This window comes from Schistocerca nitens, chromosome 4, assembly GCF_023898315.1.
Source record: "Schistocerca nitens isolate TAMUIC-IGC-003100 chromosome 4, iqSchNite1.1, whole genome shotgun sequence".
NCBI lineage: Eukaryota > Metazoa > Arthropoda > Insecta > Orthoptera > Acrididae > Schistocerca > Schistocerca nitens.
The window spans coordinates 519,462,092-519,485,755 of NC_064617.1; the positions used below are offsets into that span (position 1 = coordinate 519,462,092).

The 23,664-nt window shown below is 42.0% G+C and overlaps 1 protein-coding gene across 7 annotated transcripts; it reads right to left on the reverse strand.

The window, feature by feature from the left end:
• Positions 1-961: 961 nt before the first annotated feature.
• LOC126251792 (uncharacterized PE-PGRS family protein PE_PGRS20-like) lies at positions 962-19,390 on the reverse strand. Of its 7 annotated transcripts, none has more exons than XM_049952422.1 (5): positions 19,319-19,376; positions 11,441-11,557; positions 2,568-3,485; positions 1,866-2,225; positions 962-1,640 (listed from the first exon to the last, which is right to left on the reverse strand). In XM_049952422.1, exons 1-5 carry the CDS (start codon positions 19,323-19,325, stop codon positions 1,099-1,101), a joined length of 1,944 nt encoding a protein of 647 aa, XP_049808379.1. In that variant the 5' UTR covers positions 19,326-19,376; the 3' UTR covers positions 962-1,098. The 7 variants fall into 7 exon arrangements, with proteins under 7 accessions (XP_049808379.1, XP_049808378.1, XP_049808377.1 ...); XM_049952421.1 differs by having other exon boundaries at positions 962-1,532; positions 1,722-2,225; XM_049952420.1 differs by having other exon boundaries at positions 962-2,225; positions 11,441-11,554; positions 19,319-19,390.
• Between the last annotated feature and the right edge of the window lie 4,274 nt (positions 19,391-23,664).

Genomic DNA, 23,664 nt, shown 5'->3' on the forward strand with positions numbered 1-23,664 from the left:
AAGCTTCAGGCCTCGCCTAGGCCCGTCAACACCGACATTGGACTGTTGATGACTGGAAATATGTTGCCTGGTCGGGCGACCCTCTTCAAATTGTATCGAGCGGATGGATGGGTACGGATACGGGTATGGAGACAACCTCATGAATCCACTGACCCTGCATGTCAATGGGGGAATGTTCAAGCTGATGGAGGCTCTGTAATGATGTGGGGCGTGTGCAGTTCGAGTGATATGGGACACCTGATACGCCTTGATACGACTCTGACAGGTGACAAGTACGTAAGCATCCTATCTCATCACCTGAATCCATTCACGTCCATTATGCATTCCGACGGGCAGTTACAGCAGGACACCTCCGTCTCCACCATCGCCTCCGTCTCCACCACTGCCTCCACCATTGCTTCCATCTCCACCATCGCCTCCATCTCCAGCATCACACGTCCAAAATTGCTGCAGAGTGGCTCCAGGAACACTCTTCTGAAAACTTCCACTAGCCACCAAACTCTCCAGACATGAATATTATTGAGCATAACTGGAATGCCTTGCAATGTGCTGTTCAACAGAGATGTCCACCCCTCGTACTCTTACGTATTTATGGATATCCCTGCAGGATTCAAGTTGTCAACTCTCTCCAGCACTACTTCAGACATTAGTTGAGTTCAGGCCATGTCGTGTTGCTGGATTTCTGCGTGCTCGTTGGGGGCCCTATACAACATTAGGCTGGTGTAGCAGTTTCTTTGGGAATTCAGTGTATTGTAATGGGGTAAAGACAAGGATGAGATAATGGGATGATGGCAAAGGCGTTGAAGCCAGCACGATGGTAATGACATTATACTGAAGAAAGGAAACAAATCAGCCACACATGGTAGAAAAATGGAATTATTGAATAGATAAAAGTTTGTAGAGTTACTTCAAGCTGCGCTAAGGATACTTTATTTCCAATTCGAACAAACAAATAAGTCTGTTCACTGTATAAAAAATTTATTTGTGCTCAAAGTACAATAAATATTGACTGTAAAACAATATAATAGTTACAGCTGCTACATTCTTCTGTAATAGTATATCTGCATCAGATTATGTTGATATACAGAGTGGAATCCATTAATGATGTCGGCGTAAGATTTGTGCCAAGAAGTATGCTATACTGCCAAGGTGGGTAGGTGCCTTACAGCCTGCAGCCCAAGGCCAATCACAGACTCTCAGTTCTGGGTTGAAATAGAGTCCAGCAGGACAAGGCATGGTTACTGGAATACCATGCTCACATACACAGTACTTTCCACAGTCAGTTGCATGTGGCAGCAAAGTAACATCTGATCCGGCATCTTCGTGTAATGGGCAACTTCCCACAGCAGGGCAATCACCAATATTACCTTCTGTAGTACTGCCTCCATTATCATTGCCATTTTCGTTATCAGACTGACCATTGTCATCATTACCACCACTGCCTTCATTATTTCCATCACCTCCATCGCTACCATCACCTCCTTCTCCACCATCACCTCCATCTCCACCATCGCCTCCATCTCCACCATCACCTCCATCTCCACCATCACCTCCATCTCCACCATCACCTCCGTCTCCACCATTGCCTCCATCTCCACCATTGCCTCCATCTCCACCATCGCCTCCATCTCCAGCATCACCTCCATCACCACCATCTCCACCATCACCTCCGTCTCCAGCATCGCCTCCATCTCCACCATCGCCTCCATCTCCACCATCACCTCCATCTCCACCATCACCTCCGTCTCCACCATCACCTCCATCTCCCCCATTGCCTCCGTCTCCTCCATCGCCTCCATCTCCTCCATCGCCTCCGTTTCCTCCATTGCCTCCTTCTCCACCATCGCCTCCATCTCCAGCATCACCTCCATCACCACCATTTCCACCATCGCCTCCGTCTCCACCATCACCTCCGTCTCCACCATTACCTCCGTTTCCACCGTCACCACCATCTCCAGCATCGCCTCCGTCTCCACCATCGCCTCCGTCTCCTCCATTGCCTCCTTCTCCACCATCTCCAGCATCACCTCCATCACCACCATTTCCACCATCACCTCCGTCTCCACCATCGCCTCCGTCTCCACCATCACCTCCATTTCCACCATCATCTCCGTCTCCAGCATCGCCACCATCGCCTCCATCTCCTCCATCGCCTCCATTTCCTCCATTGCCTCCATCTCCTCCATCACCTCCGTCTCCTGCATTGCCCCCATCTCCGCCATCACCTCCATCGCCACTGTCTCCACCATCGCCACCGTCTCCTCCATCGCCTCCGTCTCCTCCATTGCCTCCTTCTCCACCATCGCCTCCATCTCCAGCATCACCTCCATCACCACCATTTCCACCACCACCTCCATCTCCACCATCGCCTCCATCTCCACCATCGCCTCCATCTCCACCATCACCTCCATCTCCACCATCACCTCCGTCTCCACCATCACCTCCGTCTCCACCATCACCTCCATCTCCCCCATTGCCTGCGTCTCCTCCATCGCCTCCATCTCCTCCATCGCCTCCGTCTCCTCCATTGCCTCCTTCTCCACCATCGCCTCCATCTCCAGCATCACCTCCATCGCCACCGTCTCCACCATCGCCTCCATCGCCACCGTCTCCACCATCACCTCCGTTTCCACCATCGCCTCCGTCTCCACTGCCGCCTCCATCGCCTCCATCTCCACCATCACCTCCATCTCCACCATTGCCTCCGTATCCACCATCACCTCCATCTCCTCCATCACCTCCATCTCCACTATCGCCTCCACCACCATTTCCACTGTCACTGTCATCCTCATTACTCTGGCTGTTGTTACCACTGTTGTTTTCATCATCGTTACTACTGCTGTTGCTATTGCCACTGTCATCTTCATCACTCTCATTGCTGCCACTGTTATTACCACTAGTATTTTCATCATTACCACTGTGATCTTCATCACTGTCATTACTGCCACCGTGATTACCACTGTTGTTTTCATCATCGTTACTACTGCTGTTGCTACTGTTACTGTCGTCTTCATCGTTCTCATTGCTGCCACTGTTATTACCACTAGTATTTTCTTCATCATTACTACTGTCATCTTCATCACTGTCATTACTGTCACTGTTAATACCACTAGTATTTTCCTCATCACTACTACTGCTGTTACTATCATCTCCATCACTTTCATTGCTGTCGCTGTTATCACCACTAGAATTTTCATTGTCACTTGCGCTGCTGTCACTGCTGTCATTACTACTGCTGTCGTTGCTGTCATCTTCTTCGCTTCTGCTTCTGTTTTGTTTCTCTTGAATTATAGCTTTTATGAGACTAGACCAGCCATATAAAGGTTTCTTCTTTACATTTTGTACTGAATGTTGCTCACTTCTTCCATGTTCAGCATCCTCTTGTTCAGAATGTAGCCATGTGTTGTCATTCCCAACATTTGACTGAGTAAGCGACGATTTCTGAGTGTCTGGTGTCCCAAGAGCGTGATGCTGCTCATCGGTACCTGTTGCAGTCAGATGAATAAAGAAGAAATAAATACATTGTGCTACGTGTATGTACGACATGATTGTATTACAGGAATTTCAATCGTATTTGAATTTTTTGTGGTCTAATTACAATGTATGTTGGAATTAGTTTATGTACAGTAAGTGACAAGCGGTCATCAAAGCGTTTTTAGCACATCATTGTTGTTATAAGAATGATTTTATTGGATGGTTCAAATGGCTCTGAGCACCATGGGACTCAACTTCTGAGGTCATCAGTCCCCTAGAACCTAGAGCTACTTAAACCTAACTAACCAAAGGACATCACACACATCCATGCCCGAGGCAGGATTCGAACCTGCGACCGTAGCGGTCTTGAGTTTCCAGACTGTAGTCCTAGAACCGCACGGCCACTCCGGCCGGCGATTTTATTGGAAATGATGGTCTTACCTTTTCTTGATCTGGGAATACCAAATATTTACACAAGAATTTCAGAACACAGCGAAACTTGTAGCTCATCGCATATACCTTAGTGATGGAAGGGGAAGCACTGATTGGTGATTAAACGAAGTCTAAGATTTTCTGCAAATCAGTCAGCGAACTTTCCAGTTGTGGGATGACATCACTCTCTCTTAACGTACAGAGTAATATTAAATAACGTTAAATATAAAATATAATAAGACATAATTGCGTAGGCTTCCGCGGCCGGAGTCAGTCGACATAAAAGTTTTCTGGGTGTGGTACCGCGTCATAATGTATAAAACTACTGTTGTTGTCGTTGTTGTTGTTGTTGTGGTCTTCAGTCCTGAGACTGGTTTGATGCAGCACTCCATGCTACCCTATCCTGTGCAAGTTTCTTCATCTCCCAGTACCTACTGCAACCTACATCCTTCTGAATCTGCTTAGTGTATTCATCTCTTGGTACCCCTCTACGATTTTTACCCTCCACACTGCCCTCCAATGCTAAATTTGTGATCCCTTGATGCCTCAGAACATGTCCTACCAACCGGTCCCCTCTTCTCGTCAAGTTGTGCCACAAACTCCTCTTCTCCACAATCCTATTCAATACCTCCTCATTAGTTATGTGATCTACCCATCTAATCTTCAGCATTCTTCTGTAGCACCCATTTCGAAAGCTTCTATTCTCTTCCTGTCCAAACTATTTATCGTCCATGTTTCACTTCCATACATGCCTACACCCCATACAAATACTTTCACAAACGACTTCCTGACACTTAAATCTACACTCGATGTTAACAAATTTCTCTTCTTCAGAAACGCTTTCCTTGCCATTGCCAGTCTACATTTTATATCTTCTCTACTTCGACCATCATCAGTTATTTTGCTCCCCAAATAGCAAAACTCCTTTACTACTTTAAATGTCTCATTTCCTAATCTAATTCCCTCAGCATCACCCGACTTAATTCGACTACATTCCATTATCCTCGTTTTGCTTTCGTTGATGTTCATCTTCTATCCTCCTTTCAAGACACTGTCCATTCCGTTGAACTGCTCTTCCAAGTCCTTTGCTGTCTCTGATGGAATTACAATGTCATCTGCGAACCTCAAAATTTTTATTTCTTCTCCATGGATTTTAATACCTACTCCGAATTTTTCTTTTGTTTCCTTTACTGTTTGCTCAATATACAGATTTAATAACATTGGGGAGAGGCTACAACCCTGTCTCACTCCCTTCCCAACCACTGCTTCCCTTTCATGTCCCTCGACTCTCATAACTGCCATCTGGTTTCTGTACAAATTGTAAATAGCCTTTCGCTCCCTGTATTTTACCCCTGCCACCTTTAGAATTTTAAAGAGAATATTCCAGTCAACATTGTCAAATGCTTTCTCTAAGCCTACAAATGCTAGAAACGTAGGTTTGCCTTTCCTTTATCTTTCTTCTAAGATAAGTCGTAAGGTCAGTATTGTCTCACGCGTTCCATCATTTCTACGGAATCCAAACTGATCTTCCCCGAGGTCAGCTTCTACCAGTTTTTCCATTCGTCTGTAAAGAATTCGCGTTAGTATTTTGCAGCTGTGACTTAATAAACTGATAGTTCGGTAATTTTCACATCTGTCAACACCTGCTTTCTTTGGGATTGGAATTATTATATTGTTCTTGAAGTCTGAGGGTACTTCGCCTGTCTCGAACATCCTCCTCACCAGATGGTAGAGTTTTGTCAGGACTGGCTCTCCCAAGCTGCTGGAGAAAAACCAACGCTTCGGCCACGGCTGCAGCGGCCTTCTTCTGGGTCTAGACCCAGCAGCAGTAGTTTTATACATTATGACGCGGTATAATAAGACAATTTGTGTCATGTTTTCATTTGTGCAGAAAGTTTGGCCTAATGTTTATTTTTCTCATTAAGTTAGTTAAACAAAGTATGTTTGTATGTACGTCAACAACATTTTCGTAGCTTATGAAATCCCATTGTGAATGAATTTGACTTGTGTGGGAATGGTGCAGTTACTAACTTTTCAGTACTTTACAATTTTATGTTAATCTGTCTACTATTAAACGTGATCGAGCATTAAACTGAAACTATTGATATCCCTCCAACCCTCAGAGAAATTATTCATAACATGCAACACAATAAATACTAGTAAATACTGCAAAAGATTGAGTTTTATTTCGGTAATAGAAGCTCCTGACTCTACAACAGAAACATGTTCTACATTCTTTTGCACAGTTTTTCTTTCAACTGTCATTGCTATGTTTGCACATAAGCGAATTTTAGTTGCTTATGTGCAGCATATATCATCCTTCTTCACTGAAGGCAGATATACGCCTAACTACAGAAAGACAGAGCACAGGTGAGTGTGAATAAAACTGCATATTATAAGATCAGTTACAGGGTACCTCACTGGAAAAAAAGAGTTTTACCGATTTTCATATTTGCTCATCGCAAGACAATTTTATTCACTAAGCTCCACCGTTATATCTTTGTCAGCCTAAATCGAACAGGAGATTTTGTAACCGTATATCATAGGCTATTTTAAGCCTATTTACTCCTGAAATGATATGCTAGGAACGCAAGCTTTCGGAACTTTTACCAGTCAACTACGCTGCGATGCAGAACGTCTCTTTTGTAGCGTCTGCCACTGGTGTCCATTGAGCATCTCTGTAACGTCTCAACGCTTAGTAAGTGAACCTGTAACGAAACACACTGATCTTCTCTGGATCTTCTTCTGATACGGATTCCTAGCTAACTAGGAATATTTCAGGTATTGGTCAAACGGTGGTTTTGTAAGCTATTCCTTTGTGGATAGCTTAACTTCTGAGCGTGTTTCCAATGGATCTGCCTTACCTGCGATTTGTTTTATGTGTGTACTTTCACTTTAAGCACCTTCGTACACTTACTCCTAGATACTGAAGAGCCACGAAATAATACGCTTGATAGATGAGTAGAATTTTACAAGTCTTCCCCCGGTAACGCAAGAGGCGAACCAAGGCAGGTCAGTGTGCAACAGATGGGTGGAATGTCAACAAGGAAGGAGAGCTGTTGTTGCATGTAACACAGCTGCATGGCAGAGTTAATTGCTACACGCATTAAGAACTGGGTGTGAAAGATGCTAAGGCGGAAAAATGACATCATCTTGTTGACCACGCAGAGTGAATTACGAAGGCATAACTCAGATGTAAGAACGGTTATTCAGAGAACTGATGCTGCAGAATATGTTCACTACTGCTTCTGAAAGGTGAAGCTAAGATACTTTTCAGCTACAGCCAGGTGCAGAAAGCTGACCAGTCGAGAAAGGGGAGTTATCATCGCCTTCCAATAGCAGTGCAAGTCAAACAGTTCCTTTGTAAATGTCACTCATATTTAGTGACTGGATCTACTTGTACTCAGTTTCCAGCCAATCAGGAAGTCGGACCTATGTCTGTCTGTCTTCTGTTGGAACAGCGAGTCTTGCCAAGTGGACTTTGTCACTCCAGGCTGCAATCCTGCGTTCGAGTCGAAACTGATGGGAAGCTGTGAATGACAGTCACCGCCAGGCCTATCAGAGGCCTAGTTGGTGGGCCAGAGATCACTCAATCGTCATCACAGAGGGGCATGCCACAGGCGCTGCCTGCCTTCTGTTGCTGTATGCGTACTCATATGCTGCGGGCCTTACACCTGACGGAGGCCGCAGTGTGACCCAGTCCACCTTCGCACATTCAGGGAGGAGCGTATGGGTGCTTCCGCCGCTAGATGGGCTGAGATGGCGCGGAGCGTGCGGGTGTCAGCGAATTCCCGCGTGGCTACTACTCGCAGCCAAGAATGAAGACAACAGCGTATTTTGGATTTTAGGTGCTTGTTTGTTAATGACCTTTTACAAGTTCCTTCGAGCGCCGAGCATGTCATCTGCCATCGCGGTATGCCTAATCCATGCCCAAGGGGTGACGGTCCAGCCGCTCTCTAACATTGACGACGTAACACAGCTAATGCAGAGTCCGGTCTCTGGACTGATACCTTGTTTTACAGCCCCCTAGTGATTTTTCTGCACCAGCCTAACTGTACAGTAATGGGTTACATCTCTTTATGTCGAGGATCAACTACCAATGTCTGCAGCAAGGGTCGATCCCCTGCAGAACTTCCTTCACTTCCCTAGAATTTTCTAGCGTTGCGACTTTTCTGTGCACAATGGAATTATCCGTGAAAAGAATCATGTAACTTCCGATTTTATCCACTACGTCATTTATACTCGTATTCTGAGGAAAGTAATGGTGCTTTAACACTCCATCACTGTGGCCTGCAGTTACTTTCACATCTGTTTCTCTCTGCTAAGAATGACATATTGTTTCCTGTTTACTAGAAACCCTTCAGTCCAGTCACACAGCTGGTCTGTCATTCCGTAGGACTGTATTTTGTTCTTCAGGTGGCAGTGTGGAATTTTATTAAACACCTTCCAGAGATGAAGAAACGTGACATTAATCTGTGCTCTCTGCTTTCTGCGTCTCGTGCTCGAACAGAGAATGAGCTCGGTTTCACAGATCATTGTTTACGGAAGCCACATTGATTCCTAAAACGGAGATTTTCGAACTTCAGAAATGTCATGGTATGTGAGATGTGAGAACGTTCCACAAAAAGTTCCAAAATTCTATAGCAGGTCGTCGTCAGTGTTACAGGCCTATAGTTTTACGTGTCTGTCTGCTAACCGTTTTTGAGAGCCCAAATGACCTTCACTTTCTTCTTGTCACTAGGAAAGCTTCTTCCCTCCTGCGACGTACAGTACGCTGCTGCTAGAAGAGGAGCTATTTCCTCATACCATGCGTAGAATTTTATGGTTCCCATCACGTCCTGTCGCCTTTCCTCTGTTGAGCAATTGCAGTTGCTTCTCTATCCCGTGGTCACTTATTTCGATATTTGTTATTTTGACGTTCGTCCGACAATTTAAAGAAGAAACAACAGCACCGTCTTCTCCTGTCAAACAACTTTTGGAAAGCGAAATTTAGTATTTGGGTCTTGTATGTGTCATTTTCCATTAAAAACGAGGACATTAGAGATTGAGCAGAAGCTTTGAGTAAGAAAGGATGGGTAAGGAAATCAGGATTGCGCGTTTCAAAAAAACCTACCCATTAATTGTCTTAAACGATTTAGAGGAAGCACAGGAAACGAAAATCTGTATGGCCGGAAGGGGATTTGAAACGTATTTTTGTTGTTGTGGTCTTCAGTCCCGAGACTGGTTTGATGCAGCTCTCCATCCTACTCTATCCTGTGCAAGCTTCTTCATCTCCCAGTAATTACTGCAACCTACATCCTTCTGAATCTGCCTAGTGTATTCATCTCGTGTCCCTCTACGATTTTTATCATCCACGCTGCCCTCCAATGCTAAATTGGTGATCCCTTGATGCCTCAGAACATGTCCCACTAACCGGTCCCTTCTTCTTGTCAAGTTGTGCCACAAACTCCTCTTCTCCCCAATTCTGTTCAATACCTTCTCATTAGTTATGTGATCTACCCATCTAATCTCCAGCATTCTTCTGTAGCACCCATTCCGAAAGCTTCTATTCTCTTCCTGTCCAAACTATTTATCGTCCATGTTTCACTTCCATACATGCCTACACTCCCTACAAATACTTTCACAAACGACTTCCTGACACTTAAATCTATACTCGACGTTAACAAATTTCTCTTCTTCAGAAACGCTTTCCTTGCCGTTGCCAGTCTACATTTTATATCCTCTCTACTTCGACCATCATCAGCTACTTTGCTCCCCAAATAGCAAAACTCCTTTACTAGTGTCTCATTTCCTAATCTAATTCCCTCAGCATCACCCGACTTAATTCGACTACATTCCGTTATCCTAGTTCTGCTTTTGTTGATGTTCATCTTATATCCTCCTTTCAAGACACTGTCCATTCCGTTCAACTGCTCTTCCAAGTCCTTTGCTGTCTCTGACAGAATTACAATGTCATCGGCGGACCTCAAAGTTTTTGTTTCTTCTCCATGAACTTTAATACCTACTCCGAACTTTTCTTTTGCTTCCTTTACTGCTTGCTCAATATACAGATTGAATAACATCGGGGAGAGGCTACAACCCTGTCTCACTCCCTTCCCAACCACTGCTTCCCTTTCATGCCGCTCGACTCTTACAACTTCCATCTGGTTTTTCTACAAATTGTAAATAGCCTTTCGGTCCCTGTATTTTACCCCTGCCACCTTTAGAATTTGAAAGAGAGTATTCCATTCAACATTGTCAAAAGCTTTCTCTAAGTCTACAAATGCCAGAAATGTAGGTTTGCCTTTTCTTAATCTAGCTTCTAAGATAAGTCGTAGGGTCAGTATTGCCTCACGTGTTCCAACATTTCTGCGGAATCCAAACTGATCTTCGCCGAGGTCGGCTTCTACCAGTTTTTCAATTCGTCTGTAAAGAATTCGCGTTAGTATTTTGCAGCTGTGACTTAATAAACTGACAGTTCGGTAATTTTCACATCTGTCAACACCTGCTTTCTTTGGGATTGGAGTTATTATATTCTTGCTCACCAGATGGTAGAGTTTTGTCAGGACTGGTTCTCCCAAGGCCGTCAGTAGTTCTAATGGAATGTTGTCTACTCCCGGGGCCTTGTTTCGCCTTAGGTCTTTCAGTGCTCTGTCAAACTCTTCACGCAGTATCGTATCTCCCATTTCATCTTCATCTACATCCTCTTCCATTTCCATAATATTGTCCTCAAGTACATCGCCCTTGTACAGACCCTCTATATACTCATTCCACCTTTCTGCTTTCCATTCTTTGCTTGGGACTGGGTTTCCATCTGAGCTCTTGATATTCATACAAGCGGCTCTCTTTTCTCCAAAGGTCTCTTTAATTTTCCTGTAGGCAGTATCTATCTTACCCCTAGTGAGATAAGCCTCTACATCCTTGCATTTGTCCTCTAGCCATCCCTGCTTAGCCATTTTGCACTTCCTGTCGATATCATTTTTGAGACGTTTGTATTCCTTTTCGCCTGCTTCATTTACTGCATTTTTATATGTTCTCCTTTCATCAGTTAATTTCAATATTTCTTCTGTTACCCAAGGATTTCTACTAGTCCTCGTCTTTTTACCTACTTGATCCTCTGCTGCCTTCACTACTTCATCCCCCAAAGCAACCCATTCTTCTTCTATTGTATTTCTTTCCCCCATTCCTGTCAATTGTTCCCTTATTCTCTCTCTGAAAATCTGTACAACCTCTGGTTTAGTCAGTTTATCCAGGTCCCATCTCCTTACATTCCCACATTTTTGCAGAGTCTTCAGTTTTAATCTACAGATCATAACCAATAGATTGTGGTCAGGGTCCACATCTTCCCCTGGAAATGTCTTACAATTTAAAACTTGGTTCCTAAATCTCTGTCTTACCATTATATAATCTATCTGATAACTTCTAGTATCGTTGTCCCCCAGAATGGGCTCCGAGTATCTTGGCAGATTGCTTTGATCCGTGTACTGACTGCACACGAAACTTCTTAGGATTTTATGTCAAGTCGGTAGATGTAATAGTTTATCTTTGAGCTTACCTGTGTGTGCGCGCCAACAGCGGGGATCTCCGGAGGACAGACAGCCGGCGTTCCTGGGCGCTGCTGCGACAGCCGCCACCTGCAGCAACAGCAGCGCCACCGCAACCACGGCCGCTGCCGGAGAAACAACACAGCCTCATTCACACCTGTCCGTAGACTTCCACTGTCAGCGCCAGTTTGAATAAAATTCTTTTGCGTGTTGAGCCTTCCTTATGAAACACTACAAAGCGACTTTTGAAGCGGTTCTCTTCAGAATGACTGAGAGAAATTTTGTTGCCCTGAAGACGACAGCTGTAAGGATGATCGGAACGTCAGTTTATAGTGTTTCATAACGATGTGGGCTAACACCCAAAAGCATTTTGTTCTTTTGTTCAAAGAGGCTCATCAGCGTGTTTCACGTACATACATGAGAGCGGGCACTTTCTACATCTGCAGTATAATCATTATACTCCCCAAACCGGTTTGAAGGGCATGGCAGACGCTATTTGCCAATGAACCATTTATTAGGGGTCCCTTCTGTTCCATTTACACAAAGAGCACGGGAAGAATGACTGCTTAAACACCGCTATGTCTGCTGTAATTAGTGACAGCTTGTCTTCGTGATACCAACGGGAGTGAAATGTAATGCCTTTAGTATATCTCACTGAAAGCAGATTACTGAAACCTTGTATGTACGCTCTCACGCGATAGTTTACGTCTGTCTTCAAGAGTCAGCCAACAGAGATGTTTTCAACCTCTCAATGACGCTCACCCATGGATCGAACAAACCTCTGACCATTGTCGTTGCCCTTCTTTGTATACGTTTATATGTCGTCTTAGTCCTGTTTGGTATGGGTCGACACACTTGAGTAATATTCTATGACGGGTCAGCGAATTTTTGTAAGGAACCTACGTTGTAGACTGGTTTTGCTAGTATACTAGCAATGAACTTCGGTCTGCCATCTGCGTTACCTACGGTTCAGCCTATGTAATCGTTCCATTTCATATCAATCCAAACTGTTACACCCAAGTATTTATATTAATTGACTCATTCCAACTATGGTTCATTGATATTTCATAAGAAATTAAGTTTTATCGTTTTGTGAAATGCACGACTTTAAATTTCACAACATTTAAAACGACTTGCCAATCTTTGCACCAGTTTGAAATCTCATTAAGTTCTGATTCAATATTTATGCAGCATTTCTTACACATAACTCTATCATCTGCAACAACATTTACGTTACTATTAATATTGTGTGCTAGTTCGTTAATATAGAACATGAACAACAAGGGTCACAGAACTCTTCCCTCGGTTACTTGCCTGCCAATTGTATTTTGAGTTGTAGACTTCTGCGACGTTACCCAGCGATTTCTCTCTTCATTATATGATGCTTGGAGCTGGTTCCGAACGCTTTCCTGGGATATAACTTTGAAGTTCGTCATTTTTGGTCATATGTCGCCATCTCATGAGCATCTTTTCTGGCTACGTGTAGACGAACACAGAGATTTCCACAAATTCTACCTGATTTATTGTTTAATCAACGTATACACTTCTCACACCCCTTCGCGGTCTCAACCATCTCATCTGCAGGGCACATCAAAATCATTAGTTTCCATCAGCGGAAAGTCCGTTTTGCCCCTTTCCATGAAATGACTGCCTTTCCTTAAATCATTTTTAGTAGAAAGAATCCTACGTTGGGACTATCTCCGTCAGCATATCAGAGAAATTAATCTCATCTCAAACTTCAAAATAAAGCTAACGACCAACCCTCTAAAACGACAATAAATTATTCTTCTGTTTTCAAACGCATCTCTTATTCTAAGACAATTAAGATCAATCCATTCCCAACACAACGTTCTAACACCAACAGAACTCCCCATTTACCAACTTCGTTACCTTCTTCAGTCTATTAGAAATCCTTTCTTACAAGGAAATTCCCCCATCGCACCCCTCTCTGATTTAGCGGCAAATGTCCCACTGGATAGCCCGTCATAAACTGCACACAGATCAAGCATGAAAACAGGACGAAGGTCTACTAAACTGTGACAAAAAGCAAAATGTAAATAGTAAACGGTCCAAGAATAAGAAGTACAATAAATAGCAATCTCATACAGAAAAGGCCTCGTCTGTACGTGGTCATGGTGTTAGACTACCAAGCTGATAACGCGTGGTCAAGACTTTTTCACATCATTATGAACTGGCCGTCCAGTAATTGAAATGTTTGTTCTCTTTCTGTAGTCTTGGCAGCTTTCATACTATACATTGATTAAGAATGTGAGTCATGTGGTAAGAATACGTTACCATAGCAAGTAAATGTGATGAATAGTGAGAGCAGGCGAGATACCACATAGACGTCTCACAGATATAAAAACAACAAATAAACAGGTGTGAATTAAGTTACAGCAAAGGAATTCAAGAGTATTCCAAAACGGAACGCAATTTCAAAAACGTTAAAAACATATGTTTCGACAGAGCACAGAGAAACTGTGTGATTGTGAAACTGCTGAGTTCATTTATTGCAGCTTATGCGACAAACTATTATATTTCCATCATTTCCTTGGGAGTGATCACATTCCCATTCATACCAACACCTATGGCTCTAATCATTAAGAGACTTATCTCTGAGGTCATCAGTCCCCCAGTCTTAGAACAACGTAAACGTAACTAACCTAAGGATATCACATACCTCCATGCCCTAGGCAGGATTCGAACCTGGGACCGTAGTAGCCGCGCGGTTCCAGTCTGAAGCGGCTTAGCCGGCCGAAGTGGCCGTGCGGTTAAAGGCGCTGCAGTCTGGAACCGCAAGACCGCTACGGTCGCAGGTTCGAATCCTGCCTCGGGCATGGATGTTTGTGATGTCCTTAGGTTAGTTAGGTTTAACTAGTTCTAAGTTCTAGGGGACTAATGACCTCAGCAGTTGAGTCCCATAGTGCTCAGAGCCATTTGAACCATTTTTTTGAAGCGGCTAGAACCGCTCTACCACAGCGGTCAGCCGAACACCTATATCGGGCAAGGAGGCATACCTCACTCACTTACCAGTCGTACAAATTAGGTGCGTCGATAAGAGATTCCTATTGTATGACACACGTACTGTCACTAATGCCGTGTATGACACATCAGACGTGTTTTCCGGTGAAGGATTCTGTTGACTTGTCGCTTTGTCATCAAAGTTTGCGGTTCTCATTCGAAAGCCACTTCCTTTCGGCTACTTGTGCAGAATCAGCTGTCATTATACGTCCCTAACTTACACCTCGCTGTTGCAAACGGACGTTACACCTCGGCACAGACACAAATTTGAATAAAGCGGAAAAAAAGGCACCAGTAAGGTGCCAACACGGTTCGCCCGCGTGGTAGTCTAACATCCCAACCACTTTTCTTTTAAATCTCAATTTGTTCGTTGCATTTGTTGGGAGCGGACATCCCATGGCACCCGTTCAAGTTGATTTTTGAGCCATTCACTCAGCTTCTTTTATTACAGAGAGCAACTAACCCTCTGACCGAACATGCTGAGCCACCATGCCGGCGTAACCACTGAACCACCACGACGTCATTTACCTTACCAGCTGCTCTGTACTTCATTTGTTGTTCTACGACCGTTCACTTTTTCTGTTTTACTTGTGTTTTTCGCAGTCCAGTACACCTTCCTCCTGTTTTCATGCTTGATCTGTGTTCAGTTTTTGACGGGGTATCCACTGGGCCCTCTTACCACCAAATCTGAGGGTGTTGCGGTGGGGAGTTCCCCTTGTTAGAACTCATTGTGTCTTAATGTTTCACATTTGTAAGCCTGTAAATACGTCTGTGTGTTCTAGCGTCAATATTATTCTTCTTCTTATTATTATTATTTTATTATTGTTATTATCATTACTAGAGCTAGTAGTATTGCTATCATCGTGTATAGCCAGTAATGTTCTACCATACGGCCTTACTCCTATGTAAATTTTTTTTCACTTTTTTTTTTAAATCGTCCTTCCACTCCTTCTGTTACTACTATAATGTTCTTAAGTATTATCACTTTGTATGTAAAATATGGCATAAAAAGTTTTGTGTGTATGTAAGTTTGGCCCTAATCTCATCAGAAGAGCGGTTGAACGGAATGGATAGTGTCTTGAAAGGAGGATATAAGATGAACATCAACAAAAGCAAAACGAGGATAACGGAATGTAGTCGAATTAAGTCGGGTGATGCTGAGGGAATTAGATTAGGAAATGGGGCACTTAAAGTAGTAAAGGAGTTTTGCTATTTGTGGAGCAAAATAACTGATGATGATCGAAGTAGAGAGGATATAAAATGTAGACTGGCAATGGCTCTACGTATTCCTCACAAAATTTCTGAGCGAACTTACTGTGCAATTTTCTTTAAGTTCCTTACTTTTCCAGATGTGATAAAAATTGCAGTATATTGTCACATTTCTCCATGTGATATATATTTTATTTATTTGACCTCATTTGATGAGGGCCATCAGGCCTTCTCTTATAAACGACGAGAGTTTCACACACATAGTACCTTTTTTTACGTAAGAAGTCACAATTTTTATATGACAACTAGTATTAGAATGATTTGAGTGACTTAGTGACAGTGTGAGTAAATTGTACAGACTATTAACTAATAAAGTTAATACTGGCAGTACTTGTGCTACTGCAGCTACAGCCTCTAATAATGATAATATTAATAATAGTAAAATAATAATAATAATAATAATAATAATAATAATAATAATAATAATGGCAGTAATAACAACAACGATAGTAGTAGTTATAAGAATATTTTATAAGTGTACAAAATAGACGTTTCCTGATACAGAGAGTTATGGGGAAAGAAAATTTAAGGAGACTGCTGGCGGTCCAGAGAAGTGCTGCTGGCTGCTCTCCTTTCTCCGAATACGTAGACACTTTGGTAGTGTTGCACGCAAAGAGAAAGCCGTGCTGAGAAGGAGAGACTAAGCCCCGCAATAGCAGGCAGCATGCCAGTTCAAGAAAATTTAGTGGCGCATCCCAGATCATTATACGAGGTGCAGTCGTAAGGTTTTAATTATCACCTCGAAAGGATTACGTTTAACGAATTAAATTTTTGTTTGAATGCAGGTACATGTCTGCAGTCCCGTTACAAACTGAAAACACCGCATCACATTACCGTAGCAAGCCGCTAAGAGACAATAGAAAATGTCGCAGCCCTTTGATAAAGCGGAGTATCGTGCGGTAATTCATTTTCGACAGCAGTGGAAATGTTGCAGTCGTGTCAGGTCAAATCCAGATGACTTCTTCGGTCGCGGACATATGCTTGGAAATAAACGAAACAATTAGATACGCAAGTTTATTTTTTCAGGCGATGGTTAAATCGTGATAATTGCCCCTCATACAGGTTAGCAGCGAGCTTACCGACAAACTTTCAAATGCTGGTATCTGCGACTCTGCTCTACTGTAGAGGATGGTTCAGCTACCCCTAACTATGGGTTTTATGCAATCCACAACACCTTCAAAACTCACGTTCAAGATTTTCATATTTTCTCGCTCGCTGCACACAGACTATTAGTCCTACAGAGAAAATGAACAGGACCTTTTTAATGTAATTAAATGTTGTACTGGGATGCGTTTCCACTGGACGCCAGAGTTTTCGAGTTATACAAGAAAAACGCGATTGAAGGTAATTTTTGCACGTTTTTCGGGAATAGTCGAAAAGTACAAAATTTAACTACATTAAATTTCCTGTAGAAAAGTCTTGTTTAAATTTTTTCTGTAGGACTAATAATTTGCGTATAGCGATCAAGAGGGTAAAAAATCATGTGCGTGGTATCTGAAGGTGCTGCAAATTGCATAAAACCCATATGTAGGGGCAGCTGACTCGCCCTATATTTATGTCACATATTCATCGTTCCCTGTGACCCATTACTGTTTTCTTGTATTTCTTTCATTTCTCCCATGATAAATGCAAACTGGAACTCTTCTTCATGTTTACATAACTCTTTTTTTCCGGTATGAATTATTCTTTAAAAGTATTATTTTATTGTTTTTACTGAATTATTCTTTAAAAGTATTATTTTATTGCTTTAACTGAGTTTGTCTTCATTTTTTCATTTAGCTCACATAAGAATTTGTAAGAGAGCATAGTACTTTGGCTTCGTGTTCTCGATACCCAATAGTAAACTCGCTGGCGTTCTTTCTGGAATGAGAAATGTGGAATTACACGTATTGGGAATCAGTGCGAACACTGACTTTGTATCTACTTATGTCACAAATTATTACAGCAGTTAAATGACGATCACTTTGTTGCGAGCTCCTTTCAAAGATTGCACATGCTTCTGAAGTACAAAGGCGTTCTGTTCTCGTCCTTAACCATGATCAGCATACTGTAGCAGCAACGCTCAAACTTTTGTTTCGAGTGTGCAATATGGACCATTCGACTAACAGCTTTCGGTGTAACTGTGAGACTGCAGCAAGCAGCGAACATTTTCATATTATGGAGATCATGATAGCACTGAAATTAGGTAAAATCGTATCCTTTTCGCTGTAACGTTTGCATGCGGACTGCCTGACCCAATGAAGAAAATTAATTGCGAAATTGGATGTGTACGGGTTGGGTTGCTTTTCTAGGGTTTGACAGTATGTCATCTGCAAAATAGTTTGAAAAATTTGCTTAAAGAGTTATTAATATGGAAATACTCTTTGGAGAGTAGTTTTAGTTTATGTCACGAACTTACTATTTCCGCTCTTTTGTGTACCTTTCGTTTGGTATGTTTTTGGATTGCAAGTAGACACTTTATTTTTCACACCTGTTTTTCACATAGATATCGAAACATGTTTGTGTAAATAGAAAAAGCGGAGTTTAAAAACAGAAATTTAATTCGCAGACAAACCATAAAGGAACATCCAACCCCAGCAAAATTATTACACAGAAACATTGCAGTGAGCGAAAAAGAAATCAAAAGAAATCTATATGCAAACATTTAGGAAAGAAGCGCCATTTTCCTTGCACGCATAAAATGCAAGCGGGAAAGCATACTCGCTAAATAAATATTTCAGTACTTCAATAACAAACAGTACAAAAATTAATTGCATAGGTGAAGATCAACAAGTCCCAGAAGAAATGAATGTTTCTGAGGGAGATTCCAAAACTGCGAAATATCCAAAACCAAAATTGATAACGTAGGGGGATTTCAAGGCCAAGATAAAAGTAAGCGCACAAGAATCTTGCCTGAGAAACAGATGAAACAGCGGAGAGGAGGATTGAAAAAATATTGGAATTAAAGAGCAAAGAACACGTCTAGATTAATAAATAGTTGTAATTATTGTACGTGGTCCATAGTTGCGCGAATTCGTCACAAAAAAAGTAATAAATTATAAAAATATTTCCAATAAAATATCGTAGGAGGGACGAATTTACTGAGACCTGCCAGCTTTGCAGTTGTAGGCATATTTAATTGATAACACAGCGACGTGATAGGAAGCCATTTTATTTTTATTCTTGCAGCTTAGGAGACTCGAAAAAATCGGCATTAATCTCGCAGTTCGTGTTTTCACTGACATTGTCTCACACTTTATTGCAACGCTACTCAGTTTGTCGTGTGCAGAACGGCCGGCTGTCTGAAATTGTGATTTATGACAGTGAGATGTACAGACGACGGTATAAGCTAACAGTCCTTCTGTCCTTAAGTTGTTGTTCCACTATTCGAGTAATTTCTAGTCCAATGTAAAATTTTATCAACCTTATTTGTTTCCATTCAACATACCATTCGCAGCGGAAGTTATCAACAATCTAGTATCAATACTTTCCCCCTATATAATCGATTTATTCTGACACTGAATAGTTCTGTGTCTGTCATCCACTTAGGACAGCACCTGAGCGGATACATAGTCATTTCGCATCCAAGTTAATCAACTGTAAGAAACACTGATACCTACCTCTCATTTTACAAGTGTGCAGTGTTCTTGCCGTAATAGTTAACGATGTGCTGATCTTGTGACAACACTCTGCATTCGTTTGTCATCCGGTAGTGATTATATACTTCACGGACTTATCTCGACGTAAAACAGCGCCTCTCGTGTTACGTGGCATTCAAGAAATGTTGCGCAAAAAATTAAAACTGTTATGCGTCGGTGAGATAAAAATTTAATTTTGCAATTATCGGCATTTTATCTTCCGCCTCCTTCAGGACGATACACGTCTGCTCTCTGGCTAGTCCAGAAAACACCATTGATAACGCTATCTGAGTGTCACGCCGACACCTTCCGCCTCTTATTTTCTGAATGATTGCTTCCTTACCGAAATCTTTTTCTTTCCTTATATGTAATGACCATTAATAATTCTATTTGTACTCAGTGCCAGGACATGTTGACAAATCGTGCAGTAGATGTTTGCCAGTGGGTTCCCTCATACTGTCGGTATGGTGTGTCGGTGTCGTGTATAATGTGAATATTCTAATAAGCAGTATTATTTTATCCATGTTAGACCTTGTGGACTCCACAACCGATACACTAAGAAGCGTTTGTGGAGAATAACGTTGGGTTCATGTTTTGCACTATGGTTCGGAATTTAATTCATGACGTCGGATGCTATCTGATGGTTTTTTTTTGTCATCAGTCTACTGACTGGTTTGATGGGGCCCGCCACGAATTCCTTTCCTGTGCTAACCTCTTCATCTCAGAGTAGCACTTGCAACCTACGTCCTCAATTATTTGCTTGACGTATTCCAATCTCTGTCTTCCTCTACAGTTTTTGCCCTCTACAGCTCCCTCTAGTACCATGGAAGTCATTCCCTCATGTCTTAGCAGATGTCCTATCATCCTGTCCCTTCTCCTTATCAGTGTTTTCCACATATTCCTTTCCTCTCCGATTCTGCGTAGAACCTCCTCATTCCTTACCTTATCAGTCCACCTAATTTTCAACATTCGTCTATAGCACCACATCTCAAATGCTTCGATTCTCTTCTGTTCCGGTTTTCCCACAGTCCATGTTTCACTACCATACAATGCTGTACTCCAGACGTACATCCTCAGAAATTTCTTCCTCAAATTAAGGCCGGTATTTGATATTAGTAGACTTCTCTTGGCCAGAAGTGCCTTTTTTGCCATAGCGAGTCTGCTTTTGATGTCCTCCTTCCTCCGTCCGTCATTTACTGCCTAGGTAGCAGAATTCCTTAACTTCATTGATTTCGTGACCATCAATCGTGATGTTAAGTTTCTCGCTGTTCTCATTTCTACTACTTCTCATTACCTTCGTCTTTCTCCGATTTACTCTCAAACCATACTGTGTACTCATTAGACTGTTCATTCCGTTCAGCAGATCATTTAATTCTTCTTCACTTTCACTCAGGATAGCAATGTCATCAGCGAATCGTATCATTGATATCCTTTCACCTTGTATTTTAATTCCACTCCTGAACCTTTCTTTTATTTCCATCATTGCTTCCTCGATGTACAGATTGAAGAGTAGGGGTGAAAGGCTACAGCCTTGTCTTACACCCTTCTTAATACGAGCACTTCGTTCTTATTATTCCCTCTTGGTTGTTGTACATATTGTATATGACCCGTCTCTCCCTATAGCTTACCCCTACTTTTTAAAGAATCTCGAACAGCTTGCACCATTTTATATTGTCGAACGCTTTTCCCAGGTCGACATATCCTATGAAAGTGTCTTGATTTTTCTTTAGCCTTGCTTCCATTATTAGCCGTAACGTCAGAATTGCCTCTCTCGTCCCCTTACTTTTCCTAAAGCCAAACTGATCGTCACCTAGCACATTTTCAATTTTCTTTTCCATTCTTCTGTATATTATTCTTGTAAGCAGCTTCGATGCATGAGCTGTTAAGCTGATTGTGCGATAATTCTCGCACTTGTCAGCTCTTGCCGACTTCGGAATTGTATGGATGATGCTTTTCCGAAAGTCAGATGGTATATCGTCAGACTCATATATTCTACACACCAACGTGAATAGTCGTTTTGTTGCCACTTCCCCCAATGATTTTAGAAATTCTGATGGAATGTTATCTATCCCTTCTGCCTTATTTGACCGTAAGTCCTCCAAAGCTCTTTTAATTCCGATTCTAATACTGGATCTCCTATCTCTTCTAAATCGACTCCTGTTTCTTCTTCTATCACATCAGACAAATCTTCACCCTCATAGAGGCTTTCAATGTCTTCTTTCCACCTATCTGCTCTCTCCTCTGCATTTCACAGTGGAATTTCCGTTGCACTCTTAATGTTACCACCGTTGCTTTTAATGTCACCAAAGGTTGTTTTGACTTTCCTGTATGCTGAGTCTGTCCCTCCGACAATCATATCTTTTTCGATGTCTTCACATTTTTCCTGCAGCCATTTCGTCTTAGCTTCCCTGCACTTCCTATTTATTTCATTCCTCAGCGACTTGTATTTCTGTATTCCTGATTTTCCCGGAACATGTTTGTACTGCCTCCTTTCATCAATCAACTGAAGTATTTCTTCTGTTACCCATGGTTTCTTCGCAGCTACCTTCTTTGTACCTATGTTTTCCTTCCCAACTTCTGTGATGGCCCTTTTTAGAGATGTCCATTCCTCTTCAACTGTACTGCATACTGCGCTATTCCTTATTGCTGTTTCTATAGCGTTAGAGAACTTCAAACGTATCTCGTCATTCCTTAGTACTTCCGTATCCCACTACTTTGCGTATTGATTCTTCCTGACTAATGTCTTGAACTTCAGCGTACTCTTCATCACTACAATATAGTGATCTGAGTCTATATATGCTCCTGGGTACGCCTTACAATCCAGTATCTGATTTCGGAATCTCTGTCTGACCATGATGTAATCTAATTGAAATCTTCCCGTGTCTCCCGGCCTTTTCCAAGTATACCTCCTCCTCTTGTGATTCTTGAACAGGGTATTCGCTATTACTAGCTGAAACGTGTTACAGAACTCAATTAGTCTTTCTCCTCTTTCATTCCTTGTCCCAAGCCCATATTCTCCTGTAACCTTTTCTTCTACTCCTTCCGCTACAACTGCATTCCAGTCGCCCATGACTATTAGATTTTCGTCCCCCTTTACATACTGCATTACACTTTCAATATCCTCATACACTTTCTCTATCTGTTCATCTTCAGCTTGCGACGTCGGCATGTATACCTGAACTATCGTTGTCGGTGTTGGTCTGCTGTCGATTCTGATTAGAACAACCCGGTCACTGAACTGTTCACTGTAACACACCCTCTGTCCTACCTTCCTATTCATAACGAATCCTACACCTGTTATACCATTTTCTGCTGCTGTTGATATTACCCGATACTCATCTGACCAGAAATCCTTGTCTTCTTTCCACTTCACTTCACTGACCCCTACTATATCTAGATTGAGCCTTTGGATTTCCCGTTTCAGATTTCCTAGTTTCCCTACCACGTTGAAGCTTCTGACATTCCACGCCCCGACTCGTAGAACGTTATCCTTTCGTTGATTATTCAATCTTTTTCTCATGGTAACCTCCCCCTTGGCAGTCCCCTCCCGGAGATCCGAATGGGGAACTATTCCGGAATCTTTTGCCAATGGAGAGATCATCATGATACTTCTTCAATTACAGGCCACATGTCCTCTGGATACATGTTACGTTATGATGGTTAGGAACTATTAACTGTCGCCTCTCTGATATTTCCATACTTATTCAGGTGTTGACATTAGGGATATCCGATGATAATCGATGTTTAAAAATTAGAGTTTAAAACTCGAAGTTAGAAAATCGATAATGATGTCTTTGAGACAACGAAACATTGACGTTAAGGATAAAATATCGATCTTGAATGTTGTGATTTTTTAATCGCTGGCCTTAAGAGAAGAGTGGACCAGCAACCGTTCTGAACGAACTAAAGCACGAACATCGGCTGTTGTTAGAGTTAAGCGTGGAAATTGCCTTTCAATGTTGTTTCATGGTATATCGTGTTTGATGTTTCTTTTTGAAATATTTTTGATGACAAGAAGCACATAAGATTAGATTTGATTTCTATAAATACAAGTATTTATATAAAGGAAGCCAAAGCATCCACAATTAAGTTTATTAGATATTTGTGTTGTATTAGATCTCGAATAATTTTACATTTTACATCTGCTATTTTGATAGATAATTATTACTCTCCTTCATTTTCACGTGGTCTGTGTTAACATTAAAGAAGATTACAAAATGATACAGCAATGAAGGAACGTCGTATTCTCCCAAGGACCATAGAAAAGGTAATATTCGCTGACGAGTCATGTCAGCAGTTGTTGCTACTTCATTTTTTGTTATTGTAGC